At 42.0% G+C, this 19,179-nt stretch overlaps 2 protein-coding genes and 1 long non-coding RNA gene across 3 annotated transcripts in view; 1 reads left to right on the top strand and 2 right to left on the bottom strand.

Annotated features, from left to right (window-relative positions):
* Positions 1-309: 309 nt before the first annotated feature.
* On the bottom strand, positions 310-7,108 carry fbxl9 (F-box and leucine rich repeat protein). The gene is made up of 11 exons (XM_011476472.3): positions 6,805-7,108; positions 6,486-6,587; positions 6,268-6,402; positions 5,705-5,884; positions 4,401-4,706; positions 4,103-4,319; positions 3,345-3,502; positions 3,054-3,269; positions 1,476-1,688; positions 1,178-1,395; positions 310-1,093 (listed from the first exon to the last, which is right to left on the bottom strand). The coding sequence occupies exons 1-11, from the start codon at positions 6,850-6,852 to the stop codon at positions 931-933; spliced, it is 1,956 nt and encodes a 651-aa protein (XP_011474774.1). The 5' UTR covers positions 6,853-7,108; the 3' UTR covers positions 310-930.
* On the top strand, positions 7,035-9,290 carry LOC144992495 (uncharacterized). Its single transcript, XR_013656482.1, has 2 exons — positions 7,035-7,172; positions 8,956-9,290. It is a non-coding gene; the product is annotated as an uncharacterized LOC144992495 (long non-coding RNA).
* LOC105354271 (uncharacterized) overlaps positions 8,795-19,179 on the bottom strand; it is a 23,816-nt gene continuing 13,431 nt past the window's right edge. The window contains exons 20-38 of the mRNA XM_023956055.2: positions 17,861-18,014; positions 17,557-17,571; positions 16,732-16,758; positions 16,388-16,486; positions 16,154-16,308; positions 15,388-15,603; positions 14,395-14,603; positions 14,231-14,281; positions 14,067-14,153; positions 13,930-13,994; positions 13,115-13,237; positions 12,483-12,624; positions 11,780-11,939; positions 11,609-11,706; positions 11,441-11,524; positions 11,211-11,329; positions 9,573-9,719; positions 9,269-9,467; positions 8,795-9,188 (exon numbers count right to left, since the gene is read on the bottom strand). Coding sequence (XP_023811823.2) covers positions 8,961-9,188; positions 9,269-9,467; positions 9,573-9,719; positions 11,211-11,329; positions 11,441-11,524; positions 11,609-11,706; positions 11,780-11,939; positions 12,483-12,624; positions 13,115-13,237; positions 13,930-13,994; positions 14,067-14,153; positions 14,231-14,281; positions 14,395-14,603; positions 15,388-15,603; positions 16,154-16,308; positions 16,388-16,486; positions 16,732-16,758; positions 17,557-17,571; positions 17,861-18,014 — 2,378 coding nt within the window. The 3' untranslated portion in view covers positions 8,795-8,960. The remainder of the gene's footprint in view (positions 9,189-9,268; positions 9,468-9,572; positions 9,720-11,210; positions 11,330-11,440; positions 11,525-11,608; positions 11,707-11,779; positions 11,940-12,482; positions 12,625-13,114; positions 13,238-13,929; positions 13,995-14,066; positions 14,154-14,230; positions 14,282-14,394; positions 14,604-15,387; positions 15,604-16,153; positions 16,309-16,387; positions 16,487-16,731; positions 16,759-17,556; positions 17,572-17,860; positions 18,015-19,179) is intronic.

The following is a 19,179-nucleotide window of genomic DNA, read 5'->3' as shown; positions in this document are numbered from 1 at the left end:
ACACCAGTGAAGATCACAAATCATTGAAGAAAAAAAGTTCAGAGTACTGTCTAGTGGGTCTAGATGACCCAACTCCTAATGTTAAAGTGCCTAGGATAGCACAAGGGTGAAGGCTGCAAGTGAATATTGAGCTTAAAGCTGAAACGTTAGACATCTTCACATAATTGTTGACAGAATTTTAAGCTGTTGTTCATTTCTGTTATCAAGCTTGTTTTTCTTTTTTCGTTTGAGGCAGAAAACCGTTTGAGCTCCTGTGTTTTCACAGGTCATTTTTAAACTCGCAGCAAAAGAAACTAAAATCAAAACTCATTTAGATGATTGAAAAATAGTTTTATAGTTAAAACAAAAAATAAGTCGATCAGCAGTAAGTTCTAGACATTTTTTACTGCAGAAAATATCCTTTTTTTTTTTTTTTTAAAGGAACTTATAATGAAAGACTACAGTTTGCAAACATTACAAAGAACTGATAGATACAAAGGAATTATGGGACAAAATTTGTTTGTGTGAGAAAGCAACGTTAAATAAATGTTAACATTTCTCATTAATCTTTTTTCCAAAGGTTCTTCCATCAGTGCAAATCCCTAAGTGAAATACATTCACGAAACTCTCCTTTTACTTTCTTCATCTCCATGTTTTTCAGCTCAAAAATGTTTATTTCTGTTAAAAATATAGTTCAAACTAAGTTTAACAAATAAAAAATAATTTAAAGTAGTTATTTCTAAGACTAAAGAAGAAGCCTGACGTTCCCCTCTTGTGCGTCGCATTTCTACTTTCACGATGCTGACTCTTCTTAGATGAGCCACATTCACTAATAAAAGTGTCACTTTCCATGGTTGTTGCTTTAAACTTACTGTAGTGGTGACTGAAAGATCTCTGGGGGGCGGGCTTTGGTCTGCAGCGTTTGTTTGAGGATCCATCCAGAACTTCCTGTCAGTCATTAAAAAGTTCAGCACCTATGAGTTTGTGATGAACGTTCTCCAAAAAAGGCAGGTTTGTGTGCAGGAGCTCCACGGTTCTCATGGAAACGTTTTTACACCTGGAGATGTCGACCGTCTTCAAGCGCTTGCAGTGCTGCATCAGAAGGTGCAGGGACCTGCGTGGGGAAGGTGTCAGAGGTCAAGCAGCTGCTCTGGAAGGTCAGCCGTGGGGTCGGTCAGTTAAGGCCGCCAAAACCCACCTGTCGGTGATGTTACCGCAACAGGAGAGGTAGAGATGCTGCAGCCGCTGGAGATGCGGCGCAGCCTGAGCCACCCCGCGGTCGGTGATGCCCGGACAGTGGCTGAGGGTCAAGCTGGTGAGGCTGCGGCAGTGCCATCCCACAGACACCAAGGCGGCGTCGGTGATGTCCGGAAGCATGCAGAGAGACAGCCGCTGGAGGTCCGGGTACTTCACCACCTCAAGGAGGGAAGCCAGAGCATCAGATATTTGGGGTTCCAGCTGCAGATGGACATGTGAACCTGTGCTAAGCGTCTCACCTGGGTGATGCTGCTGTCGGTGAGCTTAATGCAGGCGGAGAGGTCCAGCTCCTGCAGCCTCCTCAGAGCTAAAAGCGAGTCCCCGGCCTGCTCTTTGAACTGCTGCAGGTCGATCTGTGTGAGCAGTTTGGGTTTCTCCTCGAAGGGCATTCGAGGCGGTTTAAAGAAGCCCATGTTGCCAAAGGTTCGGGTGAACATGGGACCGTTATCACCCTAAGAAAAACCCATGTTATAATGTCATCAGATCAGGGTCAGCTTCAAATAAAAATAAAAGATTTAAAAAAAAAAGAGAGAAAATTAGAGAACGGTTTAAACTCAAAAGTAAACTTGAAGACAAAAGTGTAAAAATAAAATTGTACATTTAAAAATAGATGCATTTTAAACATAAAAGATATATGAACAAATAAACTCAAAGTACACACTGTAAACATGAAGGGGAACATTGAATGTTCAAGTTCGAAAATTGTATTAAAAAACATTTTAAACTTTAGAAGTATTGACAATAAGAAAAAAGCTTAAGTCTTTAATTCAAAAGTAAACATTGTAAACTTAAAGATAATATTGAAATAAAAAATTCATTAAATTTCTAAATTTAAAAAATATTTTAAAAAGAATGTTGAAAATGTGAAAAAAGTCTATTTAAAGACGGTATTTAAAAAAAACACTCTAAACTCAAAAGAAATATTGAAAATTTGAACATTAAAATCAAAAGTTCAAAAAATTTACCATTTATCCATTTTAAACTTAAAAGAAAAATTGACAATTTCAAAAACATTAAAATTTAAAATTTGTCTTAAATTTAAAAGTACACACTGTAAATTTATTGAAAATGTAAAAAATAAATTGTTAATTTGAAAAATATATATTTTAAACTTAAAGGAACAATTAAAAATTAAAGGAAAAAAATGTTTATTTGTAACATCTGTTGATCTGTATTTTTACTTTTTCTTTCCCAGTTCTCTCCATCTTTGCTATCAAATTTAGAGTTTTAATTCAAGCTTTGAGCCCATTGGCTACCGGGACATGATTGACAGGCGGTGACAGAGGTTATGGTGATGTCATTTCTGCTCAGGAGCCAAGTTTGGTACATTAGTGGAGGGACGCCAACAACAGATGCTGGTCAGGAGTGGACATGATGATGTCACCATAGCCTCTGTTGCTTGATGTCAATCATGTTCGCTCAAAGCCCCGCCCACATGGAAAATTAGGATTCGCAATGAAAATGAAGAATCGGAATTGACTGAAAGTGAAGAGGAGGAGCAAGAAAAAAACACAGTTAAACATAAAAAACAGCAGATGTTAAAAATAAAAAACTTAAGTTTTAGGTTTATGTTTTTTTTCCCCAAGTTTCAAATTAACATTTATATTTGTCAAATTTTCTGTATTTCCTTTAAGCTTACAATTTGTACGTTTGAGTTTAAAATTTTTTGAATTTACAATCTGGCTTTACATTCAGTTTAGCAGATCCAGCTTTGACCCCCGAATCCTCAGCGTCCCTTCTTCAATTCAGTTCAATTCAATTTTATTTGTATAGCCCAAATTGACTTCCTGTGTGGGCGGGAACGCTGAGGTCCTCACCGTCTCGTTGTGGAGCTCGCACTCAGCTTTTTGCAGCATCCCCAGCAGACCCCAGTCTGTGACCTCCTTACACCAGCCCAGCCGCAGAACCACCAGCTCCTGCAGGTAGGTGGCGATGGCGCACACAGACAGGTCAGTCACGTTGACGCAAGACGTCAGATCCAGCTCACGGAGACGACTCCCGAGAAGTTGGGCAAGAGAGAAAACGGCCAGGTCCTTCAGACGCGCAGAGGAGGAGACAGTTATGCGTTTGATTACACGCGACGGCGTGCAAACGTAAGACGGCCCCACCTTGATGTAGGTGCAGCCCCTGAAGTTGAGCGTTTCCAGCTGTGCTCTTGTGGCGCCGGGCCTCTTCAAGCTGGAGACCATCTCTGCTCCGCTGATGTTCAGACACTGAGACAGATCCAGACCCTTCAAGCCCGGCAGAGCCAGCAGGTCCCTGAGGCCTGTGGAGACCGGAAGCCGTCTGTGACACTTTCCAACAGGAGCAGCAAAAGTCAAATGCAACGAAAAGAGATTCCATGCACCCACTCCACTGAAAATCATGTTTATGGTGTTTTAAACTATGATAATGGACATGTTTTAAGAAAATTAAGCTTACAATTACATTTCTGAGTATTTCTTCTGTCAAATCATTGTGAATCAGGAGCAGATGAAAAAATACCTTTTGAAAAAGTTATTTTGAAACTAGATCAGTGGGACTTTAAAACATCTAACTTCTATTTATTAGCATAAATAATCCAAAGACAGTGCTCCTTAATACAACAGTAAACTCTAACTGGTTTCCATAAATAGTGATTGGATGTAAAATGACGTCTTTTTTATACTGATTGATAATCTGTTTCATTTAACCACAGTCTTTGTGACTTAACATCTTCACACGTATAAGCAATTTACTGCCACAGGGGGGCAGTGTTGAGCAAATCTAAAGGTCCTTTCTGTTTTCCTTTATTTTGCTCCACTGTGACAAACAAGGATGTAAGACTGGACATCGGTTTGCACTGAGGGGGGGGGCAATACAGGAAGAGATCAAACCAAATTTGTACCTTTTTCGGTTATTCTCCAGTCGTGAGACAGAGAAAGATGCGTCAGTGACTTCAGGCCGTGGGCCACGGCCTCCACAGACCTGCTGGTCAGCCCCATGCACTCGCTGATGTCCAGTTTAAGGAGACCCGGCTGGTGCCTCACAAGAATCTCCACAGAATAGTCCGTCAGCTCCTTACAGCCCTGCAGATACAGTTCCTCCAACTTTAAATCCTCGACCTGAAAATAAAACAGAACAGCACGTTTAAATGACTCTAAAGTGGCAAATCCAAGCTCTGCAGAGGTCACCCGCTGGTTGACCTGTGCGACGGCGCGCAGTGACTCGGGGGTGATGGAAGTCCTGCTGAGGTCCAGAGCAACAAGGGTGGATTTCTGCTGCGTCAGGAGCCTCTTCAGGTTCCTCAGTGACAGAAGTGCTGAGGAGTCCTCCACCATCCCCACTGGGCACCCCCGGTATGGATCGAACTCAAAGGCGATGTGGCATCCAGCCAGGGAGAGGCGGCGGAGGCGCGGCGTGCAGCCCGTGAGCCGCGTGAAGGTTAGGTCGGAGAGGTACCGCAGGTTGGACAGATCCAGCTCTTCCAGACCACACAGAGCGGACCGGACCTGGAGCAAAGACCAGGAAAGTGGGTAAACCTGATATAAAACCAGATGCTGTTTTATGTCCCGCCACCGTCCTGAAAGGACCCGAACAAGAACCTTTTCTTACTACAGCAAAAATGTCCCTCCCGCCACACACTTACCAAAAATGTGCACACACCTAAAAGCCTGGGGTGGGGCTTGCAGGACGCACTCTTCCTGGAAGGGGTTCTTCCTAATTTGTGATGTCACAATGTGAAGACCCGCTCGCTTTCGTGAGTGGATAAAAACAAAATCCCACTATGGGGTTGTTTTTTCGTGAGGAATGAACTTTACAAAACACTTAAAAGCTTAAAAAGTAGATTTTGCACAATGTATGCCCTTTAAAACAAAAATAAATTGCCATTCTACAAATTCTACATATTTAAACTCTTGCTAAGGAATTTCAATCTGTCATTTTCTTCCTCCTCGAGTATCATTGAGAAGCTACTTTAGAAAAATTGTACATTTGACTGGCGTTACTGTGGCGAGCTCACAAAGGTGCCGTTTCCCTTTTGTTCGCACATTTCCAATACGAACATGTTAGGATTGTGGGTGTGGCTAGAAAAAGAAAAAAAAACAACCCTCCGTTGTCAAGGAGATCCAAAAATGTACTTTTGCAGATGCTTCTAAAAAGGACATAGACCTGTTCGTCACACCCAGCCAACAAAAAAGTAAAATAGTTGCTTGAAAAATAAAAACCAATAGAAAAGCAGCCACTTTGGGGGGAAATTACAGCATGCAGGTCTGACCAGGAGAGATGGGGAAGACTGAGGGGCGTGGCAGCCGCTCGGCCTGTGAGGGGGGGGGGGTCAAAAACTGTCCTAACTGCATATAGTTTTATAGTTTTACCATGACTTAGCTTAAGTGCAGTTTAAATTTAGCCCTTATAATTATGCTTTCTCTTAAAACCAAAGATTTGCCAAACTGCATCTTCTATGCATAAGCGTGGCGTGCGTGCGCTCAGTCGATCGCCGCGTTATCACCTGCTGTCTGTGCTCCTCCCTGGAGAGGAACGCTCCGGACATGAACAGGCTGTCCAGGCCCCTGAGGTCCAGCCTCCGAAGGGAGGTCAAGCAGGGCAGGAGGTCGAGCAGGGAGGCCTCGGTGATGCTGCTGCCCGGCAGGGCCAAGCTCTCCACCTTAGAACCTAAACACACACCCACCTAAAGAGGACGGGGAGAGAGAAAAAAATACTAAAATTGGATTTACCGTCTGCAGGATTGACGCCCTGAAGGTGTGATAAGCACGGAGCACAATCCCACTATCAGTTAAACTCAAACACTGCTACGTTCGACTTTGAACTCGCCTTTTCAGGCACCAGTTGAGGTTTTATTGCTGCATATATAGAACATGTCATATGTAAATGACAGGTAATGTCCTGAAAAACACCTGCTCATCGAATCTCCCTCCATTGTGTTGGTGTTTCACATGATCGTTTTACTTCCTTATACGAGCATACGAGTGACAATTAACTATGTTTTCGTCCTTTAAAAATGTAAATCTCCTTTGTTTTCCTCGTTAGGGAAGCAAAAAACACAGTACGCACCTCCAGAAGAAGCGATCTGGAGATGCTGAAGCCGTCCAGCTGGCTGATTCTCAGGCTACAGTGGGACTTCCTGCTAAGACCTTTGACCAGCTCCAGGGCTGAGGCGGACGCCGGGAAGCTGAATGTGACCTCCCTCTGCAGATCAATGAAGGGGGATATGTAAGGGATGAACACCCCAACCCCCCACAATGTGCCCTGGTAGGTTCAGGGTAAGTTACCTGGTATCTCTGGTCCTGGCTGGCATTGTACCAACTGCGGCAGACAAGCGAGGCTTCCTTCCTGTCTGAAGCGTGAAGAAAACTCAGGATGTAGACTATGATCTGCAGAGAGAGACTCTGCAGCATTAAGACTCCATTGTCAGAGAGCTGAGATCCCAGCAGTGATCAGACACGTGCAGCACGAGACAAGGTGCATCCAGTGTGTGTGTGTGTGTGTGTGTGTGTGTGTGTGTGTGTGTGTGTGTGTGTGTGTGTGTGTGTGTGTGTGTGTGTGTGTGTGTGTGTGTGTGTGTGTGTGTGTGTGTGGTCAGAAACTCACCTCCAGGGGAAGCTCTGGTGCTGCCGTTTCCTCATCACTGTCATCCATCTCCACCGGGATTGATCAATTTTAGGAAGCTCGGATCATCCCGAAATAATAATGTGCTCTGAAACGGTCCCCGTAATGTGACGCGTGGTGAACACCGGAAGTGAGTCACCGCGGAGGAAAAGGTTCTGGGCCAGGTGAGCGGAAGCTGCTGACCGGCTGAGTCGCGCTATGAAGACCGGCACATTTCCGGAGACTGTCCGACCTCAGCGAGATCAGCTGACTGCGCGATGACGTCAGCAATCAGCAGGAGAAGCGCTCCGCTTTGGTTGGTGGATGCGTTGCTAAGCAACGACAGACTTCTATTTGTCCTGACAAGACGGGTAAAAAAAACTTGTTTTTATTATTTGCCCCTTTTGGCAATTTAGAACAATAATAAAAAAAGGTTTTAGTCCAAAATAAAACCTTAATACTACGACAACAGATGTCAATAATGCTGCTATGAATTGAATATTTCACTATAAACTTGTACATGTAGATCTGTTCGATTTTTTTACAAGAAAAAGAGAAGAAGCAGCAGTCAGAACATGTCTGTTGTTTGTTTTCTTCACTAAGAAGCATTATTGTGTCTTTGAGGCACGAAATCCAAGAGCTTTTCTATATTTAACACAAAAACACTCTGTTTTCTTCTTTCGACAAATAGATTTTTGTTCACACAATTTTCACTACAGTTTACAGTAAACAAAATTTAAAATAAAAATTAGAATGCATGCATTTTTTTAGAAAGCTATTATTATTATCATGGTTGTAGTGTAACAGTGACATTTTATGTGCTGATTGTTATTATCATGGAGAAATTTGGGATTTCCTTAAAAAAACTAAAAAAAATTTAGCGATCAGAATTGGTGATGAAGCTTTAACTCCTTTGTTTTGCTCCAAAATGTTTTCAAATGGTATCAGACATCAGTATTTAGTATGCAGCACTCTTCACAAGAGTTTTTATGCTTTCTTTTGGCCGTTTTTTTTCAGCTGAGACCACCCAAGGGCAAACCTGACCTATTTTTGGTTTGATGGGTTTTCATGTACGGTAATGGAAACCTTTTGTTATCCCCCCCACCCTTACTACTAGAATTTTCCATGAAGTCGGTGACAAAATTGTGCAGTAAACCGTTTTAGCCTTAAGTAAAAATACATATGTCTAAGTGAAAGTTGTGCCTGCATGTAAAATATCCTTAATTTGATGTTACAAAGCTATCAGTTTATTTTTTAAATATACTTTTTTTTTTTTTACAAGAATAAAAAAAATAATAAAAGCACAATTTTAGTTCAAATTAGATTTTATATTTGGGGGGAACAACCATGTTTCCATTGTAAACCTGCAGCTTTGTGATATGTCTGTGGTTTACAAACTCTACAACTCACAGAACCACTTTTTATTCTAAAAAAATAGCATTACATATAGGACTATTTACAGATTACAAATTCTACATCTCCAAATAAATACAAGAATTAAAAAAGGGTTTCTAAATTGTGGTTATTTGCAGAAAAAAAGACACGCTGTGACTATTATAATTTCTATATTACATATTTTTCTGCAAACATTAAATATACATTTGACCTCCAAAAAACAGGAGAAACTGTTAATGTAAATATTGTAAAGTAGTTACACATGAACTCTTGTTCAACACTTTATAAAGTGATTTGTAAGTGCTGCATTATGTAAAACATCCCTTTTGTTGACGATATTTAGAGAAGCAATTTAATCAGTCTAAAAGATATGATAAAAAACAATTGTTGTGACAAGATATGACAATAATATTCTATGTTCCTCAGGTATTTACAGGGGATTTAGAAAGAAAAATGCAAACTTGAGGTTTTAAGAAATATGTAAACAATTAGAAAAGCAGCGTTACAGTTCTTTTTTTGTTTTGTTTGCTGCAGAAAAAGAAGACAATGGCTTTGAAACAGTCGATTAGAGTTGATTGTGCCTCCCAGCACAACTTAATCCAATCTTTCTTCTTTTTTTATTTGTTTTATTGATTTATTTACTTTTAGTTTACTTATGCTTTGAGTTTCCTGTTCTGTACAGAATTCTTTGGGTTCTGAGTTTCAAGCTTCTTCTTCCTCTTCACGCCCATCGTTTCATTGTTTCCTCGTGGACTGCAGGAACCTCAGCTGTTATTTTCTTGGTCCGCCTTCTCCACCCCGTCCTCACTGGCGTCCTCTTTCTCCGTGGCGTTGACGTGGAGCTGCGCTGCAGGCGGAGGCGCTGTGGGCTCTCTGCAGGTGGAGCGCGTTGGCGAGGAGCTGGCAGAGACGGAAGTGGGCGTGTCTGCATCTCGCTCTGGTCCAGAGCCCACGGTTGGGGATGGAGGGGCTAAAGAAGAGGAGCGAGATGGCTGGAAGAACAAAAAATGAGAGAACTTTCTGTAGCTGAAAGAAAATTCTTGTGGTCTGTCAGTGATGTTTTTGTGTTTACCTGCAATGAAAGACTGGACTTAGTTGTCTTCTCTTTTACTTTAAACATGGCACCTTTAAGCCTGGAGGATCTCTCTGCCATCTCAAGCGCTGCTCTGAGGAGTTTGGGAGTTTCTGGTCTGAGAGGCGCCGCAGGCACCTGAGGGGCTTCCTTAGCTTCTACTTTGGTTTCAGGTTTCTTTCCCTTATTCAGCATCTTTCTGCAGGTTCACACAGTAAAGTCACACTTTGGCTGAAAGCTCAAACCACACAACACTGGAGCTTCTTCACTCTGTGACTGTAATAAAAACAGTGAAATCCTTCACCTTGCTTTCTTGCGCAGCAGTTTCTTGGACTCAGGGTAGTGCACCAAAATCTCGTTCAGGTCTTTTTTATCCAGGATAAAGAGATTTGCATAACCGTGAGCGATCACATTGGCTGTGCGCCTGTTCACACCGCCCACAGCTAGCAGACTGCAATCACAGGACACTGTGGTTAGGGGTGAGCAGTTTTGCTTCAAAGCTGAAGTTAATGTTGCAGGAAATCAGAGCTTCAGTGTTGTTTTCAAAGCGTGAGGGATTTATCGGGGTTCGTGTTCTGACTTTCACTGCCTCTGTCAGGAAGTTGCTGGTGATTAGAGCCCTGAACACAAACTGGACTCCACCTCGTTAACCAGTCAGTACGAAGTTCAGAAGCCCAGACCACTGGTGTCCCTCAGGGTTATGGGTTTGGCCCCTTTTCGTTTTCCTTGTCTACATCATCACGCAACAGCATCACAACCATTAAATGTGCTTTCCAGTCTAAATAGCAAAGAAAAGCCCCTTTAGGCCTCCAACCTCCTTCACCAGAACCCCTGGGCATGGACAAGAACTGAATAATGAGTTCAATCCCCGTGTTGGATTTGTAAATGGAATAAAACAATTAGTAGTTTTTTGTACTCATGTTTGTTTAAATAAAAAAAATGTAAATCTGATAATAAATGTGTTAATCTGAGTCCTTTAAACGTGTTAACATTGAGAGAAAAGATTGATTTTCAGCAATAAATAAATAAAATCTCTTGAAGCTATTATATTGTAAATTGATTAAAAACAAATACGTTAAACAAGGCTATCTTTCTGATATTAATGATAATGATCTTTATGATATTACCAAACTTTTTTTAAAGTCACATGGACATTGATTTTTTTACTTGAAAGTGCTTCATCACTTATCCAGGAGTTCAATTTAGTAAGTAGATGTAACTTTTGTCATGCAGATTAAAGGTTCAGTTATAAATTAAAGTCGCGAGTCATCCCACTCCCCCCACTCTCCTCTCCTGCTCCTGCAGTACTGGTCACTGCAGCATGTAACATTTTCAAAATGGCGGCTTTTATGTTGGTTAATCTCCATAGCAACCATTTTATTTTTTGTTTGCCTGGGAGTGATGAACAGAACTATGTAATTATTAGAAGAATCTGCAAAAATAAATGTTTGGATTTCCCTGGTTACAGGGGTTTTTTGTTAACCACGCCCACATTCCTGTCATGTTTTTTTTATTCAGCTTGAACTAACGATGTATGTATTACATTTCATAAAATTCCCGTAAAAAATGAGAGCAACGGGAAAAACGCCACTTTTGGGAGGTCGCCATGCTAACGCTGCCCAGAATCAACAAATGATAATATCATTTTTTTTGCCCAAGTAGCTTCCCAATGATGTTCTAGGAGGAGTTTAAAATGTTAGAAAAGGAGATCTTGGGGGGGGGGGGGGGGGGGGGGGAACTCAAGATGGTGGCCTCTTCCCATTATTATTTATATATTACATTACCTTATCATAATTATTCCCATTATTTTGGTAGGGGGGCGGGGGGTTAGCAGCTGGACAGAATCATTGGACACGAGTGCTACATTACACAGAAAAGTTGCATTTAGGTCCAAATGAGTCCCAAAAGTGTTGTTTTTATTAATTCAGATGCACATCTTTACCTTATTTCTCCAAAGACTGATCCTGCTCTGAGCGTGGCGAACACCGTCCTCCCATCAGGACCTCCAACCACCTGCACCTCCCCTGCTTTAATGATGTACATCTCCCGACCTACTTCCCCCTAAGTAAAGCAACAAAAAAGAAACGGAGGACCAAAAAGAAACGGAGGACCAAAAAGAAACGGAGTTTTAGATTTTTAAAAAAAGTACAGTATTGTTTAAAAAAAGCGCACCTTTTTGCAGACATAATCTCCTGGCAGGTAGACGACAGAATGAAGGCTCTTCAGCATGTCAAAAATCATCTGTCTGTCACAACCCTGCCATGAAGACAAATGTTGACCTCAATAACCTTAAAGTTTCAATCTTTTACAATTGTTCAGGATCTTTGAAAGGACTCTGACCTGAAACAGAGGGACTTTGCTCACAATGGAGTAATTCACATCTATGGCGATGTCCAGACGCATTTTTTCTGGAAGCTGAGTCAGCAGTTCCTGTTCGTCTGGGTGACAGACAGAAGCATGACTCAGCATGTGCCGACTGCTCCACAGAGCCAGAGCAAACGCCCTCCTTACCCAGCATGCCTTGTGACTGCCAGGTGTAGTTGTACCACATCTTGACCCGGTTCTGGACATCTCTGGGGATTCGGTAGGACGACATGTATTTGATGGTGTTGTCCACACATGTGCGGTAGTAGGTTTGGGCTGCTGTTGCCGCGCCGACCACATCCCGCATCTGCCAGAGAGAGGAGATGAAGCGTGCAGGCAAAGACAAATCCTTCAGGTTTCACAGCCAAAATATTGGATCAACTTGTTATTCAGAAGCTTACAATTCAGTTAATTTAATGATTAAATATTGATTCACATTTACATTTTCTTTTAAAGATTAATTTACTTTTAGTTACGGAAAACCTTTTTAGTCATAGGGATTTCAAAGGCAAATCTGTAAACTAAGTAAAACATATATAAATGTATATTCATAAAATAAAGAAAAGACATTTATAAAAAAAATGAATTTTATAATAATTCCCAAACTCTTTAAAGACTCCAATGAAAATTCTAGGTGTTTTTAATATGTTCATGTGGAATTTTCTGATCATAGTGGACATATATGAAGAAAGTTAAGCTTGATATTGCATTTGAAGTTTTTCGTTATTCACATTGCTGTGAATCAACTAATTCTAGCAGACTTTGCAAACTATTAATAAAGAATTACATCAGACTGGAACCTTTGATTTTAATGACGTATTTGATGGAATATTTTTATTTTAATGAGTACCTGACCAATCATGATAGAAAAGACAAAGACTCCAATGAAATAGTTGATGAGCTGGAAGACCGTCTCAGACAGGGAGGTGGGATCCGGCACACCTCCGATGTTGATCAGAGTTTTCACAGCAAAGTAGTAACAGCGAATGTATCTGAGAGAAGAAACAAGAAATAACCATTGAAAGTGAAAAAAATGGACAGCTCAACCCTTCCCTTCTCGTGTTCCCAAATGGGGAGTACCATTGCTTCCTGATATGGGCGACGCCATGTTGAAACCCGTTGACAGTGATTGGTCTGAGTTGCCATGGATACGGTGACTCAGAGCGACTCGGACAGATCACTGCCAACTGGTTTCAACACGGCGGCGCCCGCATCAGCGAGCAATGGTGAGGGATTTGGCCTCATTTCGCGAGAGCTGTAGGTAAGGCATCTTCTACGGGTGACGTCACGCCTCGAATCGTCCGCTGTTTTTACAGTCAATGGAAATAACACAAAACAAAAGAAAAAACAGGAAACAACACAAAAAAAGAAAAGATGGCCGGAAAACAAAATAAAAACACAACTTGGAAACCCAAAAGGTAGCAGGAAAAAGGTAGATGATCAGAAATGTTAAAATGAAAATGTGTTCAGTTTGTCACGGACCCGTTTCCATCCCCATTATACACCCACTGGGTGGACCCCAGTCCAATGAAGGCAGACGTCCAGTGATAGAGACACGCATTAAAGTGGAGGCAGTACAGCAGATAAGTGGTGGTTCGGATCACCCTGAAACACACAGAGAACAATCCGGGGTTATTAATAGTTATTTTCACAGCAATGATTTTACACTGCATTATTAATGAATCATTTTATTTTATTTTTTATTGCTGAAATGTTTTACCAATTATGGCTACTTTTTATTTTCATTTTTGTTTCCAGAGCTTGGATTCTCTCCCTCCGGGTCGGCTGCTGTTCAGCCGCTGCAGCTCTAGCCATTGTGCTTTTCAAGGCATTTTAACAATGGGAGTGGGGTCATCTAGACCCCACTAGACAGTCCGCTAAACCTTTTTCTTAAATGATTTGTGATCTTCACTGGTGTCCATGGATTACAAGAAATCTTTCCACCTTTATCCACCTTTGTCATGGTAGGGAAAACACGTCAATGTAAGGGGGGGGTCGTTTTGACCCCACAAGATAGCACAAGGGCTAGATGGGGACCTGCATCGCCACGTTGCTGTGGTGTTGCTGAGTCCGCCTGCGATGCTGCACCTGGCTGGCTTTGCAGCTATCCCCAGAAGGGACGTATTAGCATTTACACCAACCAACCTTCTATGTGCTCAACCTTTATCTCCATCAGTTAAGGGGTTCCTTGTTTTGTTTTGGTGTAAAGCACTTTGGGTTATGTTATATATATTAAAAGTGCTATATAAGCAAAGTTTGATTTCCTTTAAAAAAGTCATAAAACAGAAGCTTCTGACCTGTAAATGTAGGCTTTGGTCAGGATGGCCTCCAAACGCTCGTTAAACTCCAAAAAAGAGTAGATCTGAAGACGCGAGAGCAAATAAATGAGCAGATAAATGACAACGGATATGCGGATGCTTAGAGACGGCCTCACCTTCAGCAGTCTGGGTAAACGCAGCAGAGGGTTGATGCCAGTTTTGAAGTAAAAAAACTCCAGGGGAACAAGACTCGCAATGTCAAACTGAAAACAATAAGATTTGTCTTCATCTGTGGGTTTGACGCCACCATCAGGCAGACTACGGTTATTTAGCGACTTACCTTGAAGCGGACGGTTTTCATGTAGTTCTTTCTCATCTCCTTTTTGTCGCTCTGCAGTTAAAACCCAAAACCCACATGCATCCATGATGGAAATACTTTTTTTTCCCCCCAGGAGATCATCACTGCAAAGTGATGATCAGCCCAACAATCAGCCCTCCACTCACCACTATGTCTCCTTCACGCACAAACTGCAGTCGAGGCTGAAAGACTGTGATGTCCAGGATGTAAATGAGGTCACAGACGTAGTCGATCAGCAGCCAGTAGAGGATATTGTCGGGGGTTTGGTAGGGGAAGGCCCAGCGCACCGGGATGAACCACACGTTCCAGTTCCAAGCCAAAGACACCAAAAGCATCCACAAGACGTACATAAAATCTGAAAAGAAAAAGGGAAATGAAAGAAATAAAAGGTGAGGGAATAGAACTGTACTAGCTGTCACGTGTAGTCATCATATCATTTCCAAAATGTGCAGCTGTGCCTAATTGCTGCTGCAATCATGAACCGGGACGCACTGATCTTCTCAGGAGGTCCTGGAGTTTTGTAACCACTGACAAACTGACTGGTGTGTAACGGTTTTCCTCAAAAGACAGTATTCTAAAATCTAAAAGGAAGTTAAATGAGTTTTATGTTTCTAAAGAAATATTTACTCAAAACTGTGGAAGGACCTAAAGTTTCTATAGAAATTTACCTTTGAATAAAAACATGTAAACAAGTATTATTTTGAAAGTATTTCAATAAAACCGTGTGCTTGAAACCTGGAATGAGAGCTCTCTGTTTACATGTTTTTCCACTAACTCCACACACTTCCCAACCTAACATCACCGGTGCAAGAAAAACGGCGAGAATATTCATCCCTTTGGAGCCAGATTCCTGCTCAGAAGAGGAAAATGAAGACGTACATGGATCTCTTTGTCTGCATCAGAATGGAGCGGAGCAGGGAGCTTGTGGCCCCGCCCACCGTCATTTTTGCATCACAAATACATTCTTTTCCAAACGACTTTTTTTTGTCTGTTGCTGATTTACAACGATTTGAATAAAGAAATACTCAGAAATGCAATTTTAAGCCTAATTCATCAGAAAAATGCATCAAAAACACCAAAAAACAAAACTTTCATTGGAGTCTTTAACCTGTCAAAAGTGCAAAACTGTGACGTCTTACTGGTGAAGGGGTCGATGCTGGCGGGGAGGCAGACGTTCATACAAGCTCGTATCCACCGAGGTGTTCTCAGTTTGCTGCATCGGCCGGACTCTTCCTCCTCCTCCTCCTTATCATCGCCATCCATTTCCCCTCCTCTTTCTCCTCCTGAAGGTCCTCCTTGCTTATCCACTTCCTCTCTGTCTACTGTTTGAGCTCCAGGGTCCGGCTGAGGAGGAGCTGGGACGAGAAGCAAAGGGGGTTCAGAGACAGACGATGCAGGCTTTACTTTTAGATCATTTTGTATCTTTCTAAGGAAAGTGGATTTTAGAAACCAGAACAGAATGCCCCGAAGATGTGCTGCTCTTTACTGCATGATTTTCCCTAAATTGCATTGACTATGATGTTTTCTCACCTTGAAAAACATGATTTTCCTCAATAAATGGCAGCAAATGAGATGAATAAAGGTTAAAACCTGTAGTAGCTTGGATAACGACTAATGTCTGAGCTGCACTGAAAAGCTTCTGGGGACTAAAGCATCTGCTGAGGAACTCTGCTGGTTTGGCTCTGAAGATGAGGAAGATGAGGTTGATGGCGCATACAGAAGATACCTCTGCTTGGACATACCTATTTGACTAAGTCAAGACGTTCTCATGGCACTTGTGGGGTAATACATTATTATGGAGTAAAAATTCTCTTACATCTCCTCTCTGTTGCCTATCCATTCGCAGATTGATATGTTCTTGTGAATGCTCCTGTTTCTTCATCTTTTTGAAGCACGTCGACTCACAGGTGATGATGCTGTCTTCATCCGAGCTGTCGGGGTCGATGAGTTTCTCTTTGGCCTTCTCTGTCCTCTCTTTGAACATCTTCACAAGCTCTTGAAGTCGCTCGCTGACCATGGCGCTGGTCTGGCTGGCAGAGGAGGACGGACGCTCCCTGAGGCTTGGAGAGAGAGTTTGAAATCACGAGGCGTCCCAAGCTCGATTTCTCTTGGTTTCCTAACCGTGCATCCCATGCTCACATGTCATCTGTGCTGTGCAGGCTGGACTGGCTGGGCCACGCTCTCACAGGGATGTTTACCTCTTCATCGTCATCCTCACTTTGAGAATGGAGCAGCTTGCTGTTGGAGCAGACACCACATCATCACTGCCTCAGGTTGAGGTTCTTTTATGTTTTTTTGACTATAACTGACAGTGATTCATCAACATAGATGCTTTTTTTAAAGGTTAATGCAGAGTGAGATGTGAATTATTCTCTAAATATATATATGTATAACTGCTTAGAAGTTGAAGAAGGTGTAAAACTGAAGGAAGTCTGGACATTGCACTGGATGAAGAAGTGGGCGCAGACCGGTGGATTTCTTACATCTTAGTCCAGATACTCCTGCGACTCCTCCCACCAACGTTGTGAGGCGTCAGATCAGAGTTAGTGTGTGTTGGGGAAAACACGATGTTAATCCAGGCAGCAAAAAGTGATCAAAAAAAAATCAACAAGAACACTCTCAGCAGACACAGAGATGATTCAAAGGCTGGGATGCAGTTTTTTTTTATTGACTTTTGCTAAAACATGAAGTGTAAACAATGACAGAGCAGCCAAAAGCACAAAGCCAAATAAAAGTGAACAACATTACAACGTAAAGAAACACAAAAGAAGCAAAATATCATCACACAATTTCATGCAAGAAAGTGTTTGCATTCTGCAGAAACAGATTTTGAGGATTTGGGAGGAGGGTTGCACATTTTTTGGCAGCTCTTTAAGTAAATAAACATATCCAAAATTTGATAAAAAAGAACAAAATGTTCTTACTTTTTACTTAAACAGTTTGTGCAGGACAGAACAAAACAGACAGCAGATTGTGAGAAATAAAAGACAAATGGGAGAAAGCAACATAAAAGGAACCGCATTAAGGATATCTTTTTATTGATGTAGTGTCTTATATGTCAACATTTAAAAATACAGGATTTTCCTTTTTTTAGATTATGAGAAATAATCTTTATTATCAGTTAGATTGTTTTAATTGAAACACTGCAGCTGCAATGAGTGAATGGACGTTTCATTTGTTTATGCTGTGAAGATTATTGCCATGAATGCATGCGTGCTATGCAAATGTGCATCTACAGAATGACAGGAGAGAAGCACACTGTTCCAGACGAGCAAAGGAAACTCAGAGAACGCATGCAGTTTTCTTACTCTTTGTCTCCTTTACTGTGAAGCATGAGAAGAGAGAAAGAGATCAGAAAGGTTTTGGATCCTGATGGAGTGGGAGCTTAGATTTCCTTTGAGTGAGAGAACAAAATAACATTCATTTCAACAGCCAGCCAACAGCTGTTTAGTTATTTATATCCTACTTTACCAATTTTAAAACCATATGGCCCTGGCTCGGACAGAAAACTTCCCAAAATCCAGCAACACTGATTTTGCGGCTTCAGACGACAATTCTCTTCCCTAAAGATCCACTGGAAGCGGCTTGTTTCCGAAGGCTGCAGCTGCTCACCTCTGCCGACCGCCTGAGGGGTTCACGGGGACGGTGAGGGTGGTGAGTTTGGGGTCCTGCAGGGCAGGGGTCTGGGAGGCGTCAGTTTTCTCCGCCCCTCCTCCTGCTTTCTCGTGATCCACATCCTCTACGTTGACAGCGGGACGGAGGCTCTCTGAAATCATGAGAAGTGTTAGATGCCAACACGTCTAACCTTTACCTGAAGCTGTGCTGCAGATGACGAGGAGGTGCAGGTAGAAACAGGCATGGAGACGGAGAGATTAAGCAGGAACTGCTCGGATGCAATACGATCCATCTGTGAGCTGAGGACTGGTGTTTATCATCTGACCATGCCTCTCTAAATCAGCTCTGTGTGCTTTTAATTAATGCAGCATCAAGTATGCGCTCACATATGTGTATTTTTGTGTTAAAAACAAGACAAAAATAAAATCAAGAAAACAGCAAAAGTGTTTTTTTTACTGTATAATAATTGTGTCCAAAACCAAATGAAAGTTTGTATTTATGCCACAACTGAAGACAAATTTTAAAAAAGCAGGAAGCGGCATTGTACGACCTACAAGCACTACCCACCCTCGCCTTTGCTGCCCCCTTCTGCCCCTGACACCCTGGTTGGAACTGCATAAAAAAATCTCTTATTTTTCTATTGATTTTACCTTCATTCCAACCATTTTATTAATTTTTTTGTTTGCCTTGGGGTGGCGAAAATGTCTACGCCCTATTTAGAGTATTTGGCAAAAGTAAATTTGATTCCTGCAGGATTAGTAAGATGATTGACAGAGAATAGGCTATGCGGTGTTTTCAGTGTCACACATCCTGCAGAATTTTTTAAAAAGTGTTTTTTTATCTTCTCTCCGTCCACCAGTCTGCAAAGCCCTAACGTTGCATTCAATGACTGATGTTCTCTAATAAATGAAAAACAAGACAACGCAACACCAATATCTGAATTCAAACTTCCAGAAAAGGATTTTTGCAATTTATCCAAAAATAAAACCTGTTGGATTTCAGATTGTGTTTGCTCTCACACCAACAAGAAAAACATTCAACTGGCTGCAGTATTCTGGATTCACCTGCCGGGCTTACGGCTGAAAAATCTGAGTCATCTTCGATGAAGAATGCTGGGTTGGAGTGGCCAGACAGCTGCCAAGGCGGGGAGCTGAGGTGCTTTGATGGCGAGCTGATGATGGGCGGGAGGCGCGGATAGGAAGGCACGTTAGGCAACTCCATGGTGCTACCATGAGGCGAGGATGGAGATGGGGAGCGGGAGCGCAGGTGAGGATGATGAGGGGGAGGCAGAGGGGAGGATCGCACAAGCCGGTTCA

Source organism: Oryzias latipes, chromosome 6, assembly GCF_053564925.1.
Source record: "Oryzias latipes strain Hd-rR chromosome 6, Olatipes_Hd-rR_3.1".
NCBI classification, from domain to species: Eukaryota; Metazoa; Chordata; class Actinopteri; order Beloniformes; family Adrianichthyidae; genus Oryzias; species Oryzias latipes.
Note: the sequence above shows the minus strand (reverse complement) of the source record. Positions and strands in the feature narration are given on the sequence as shown.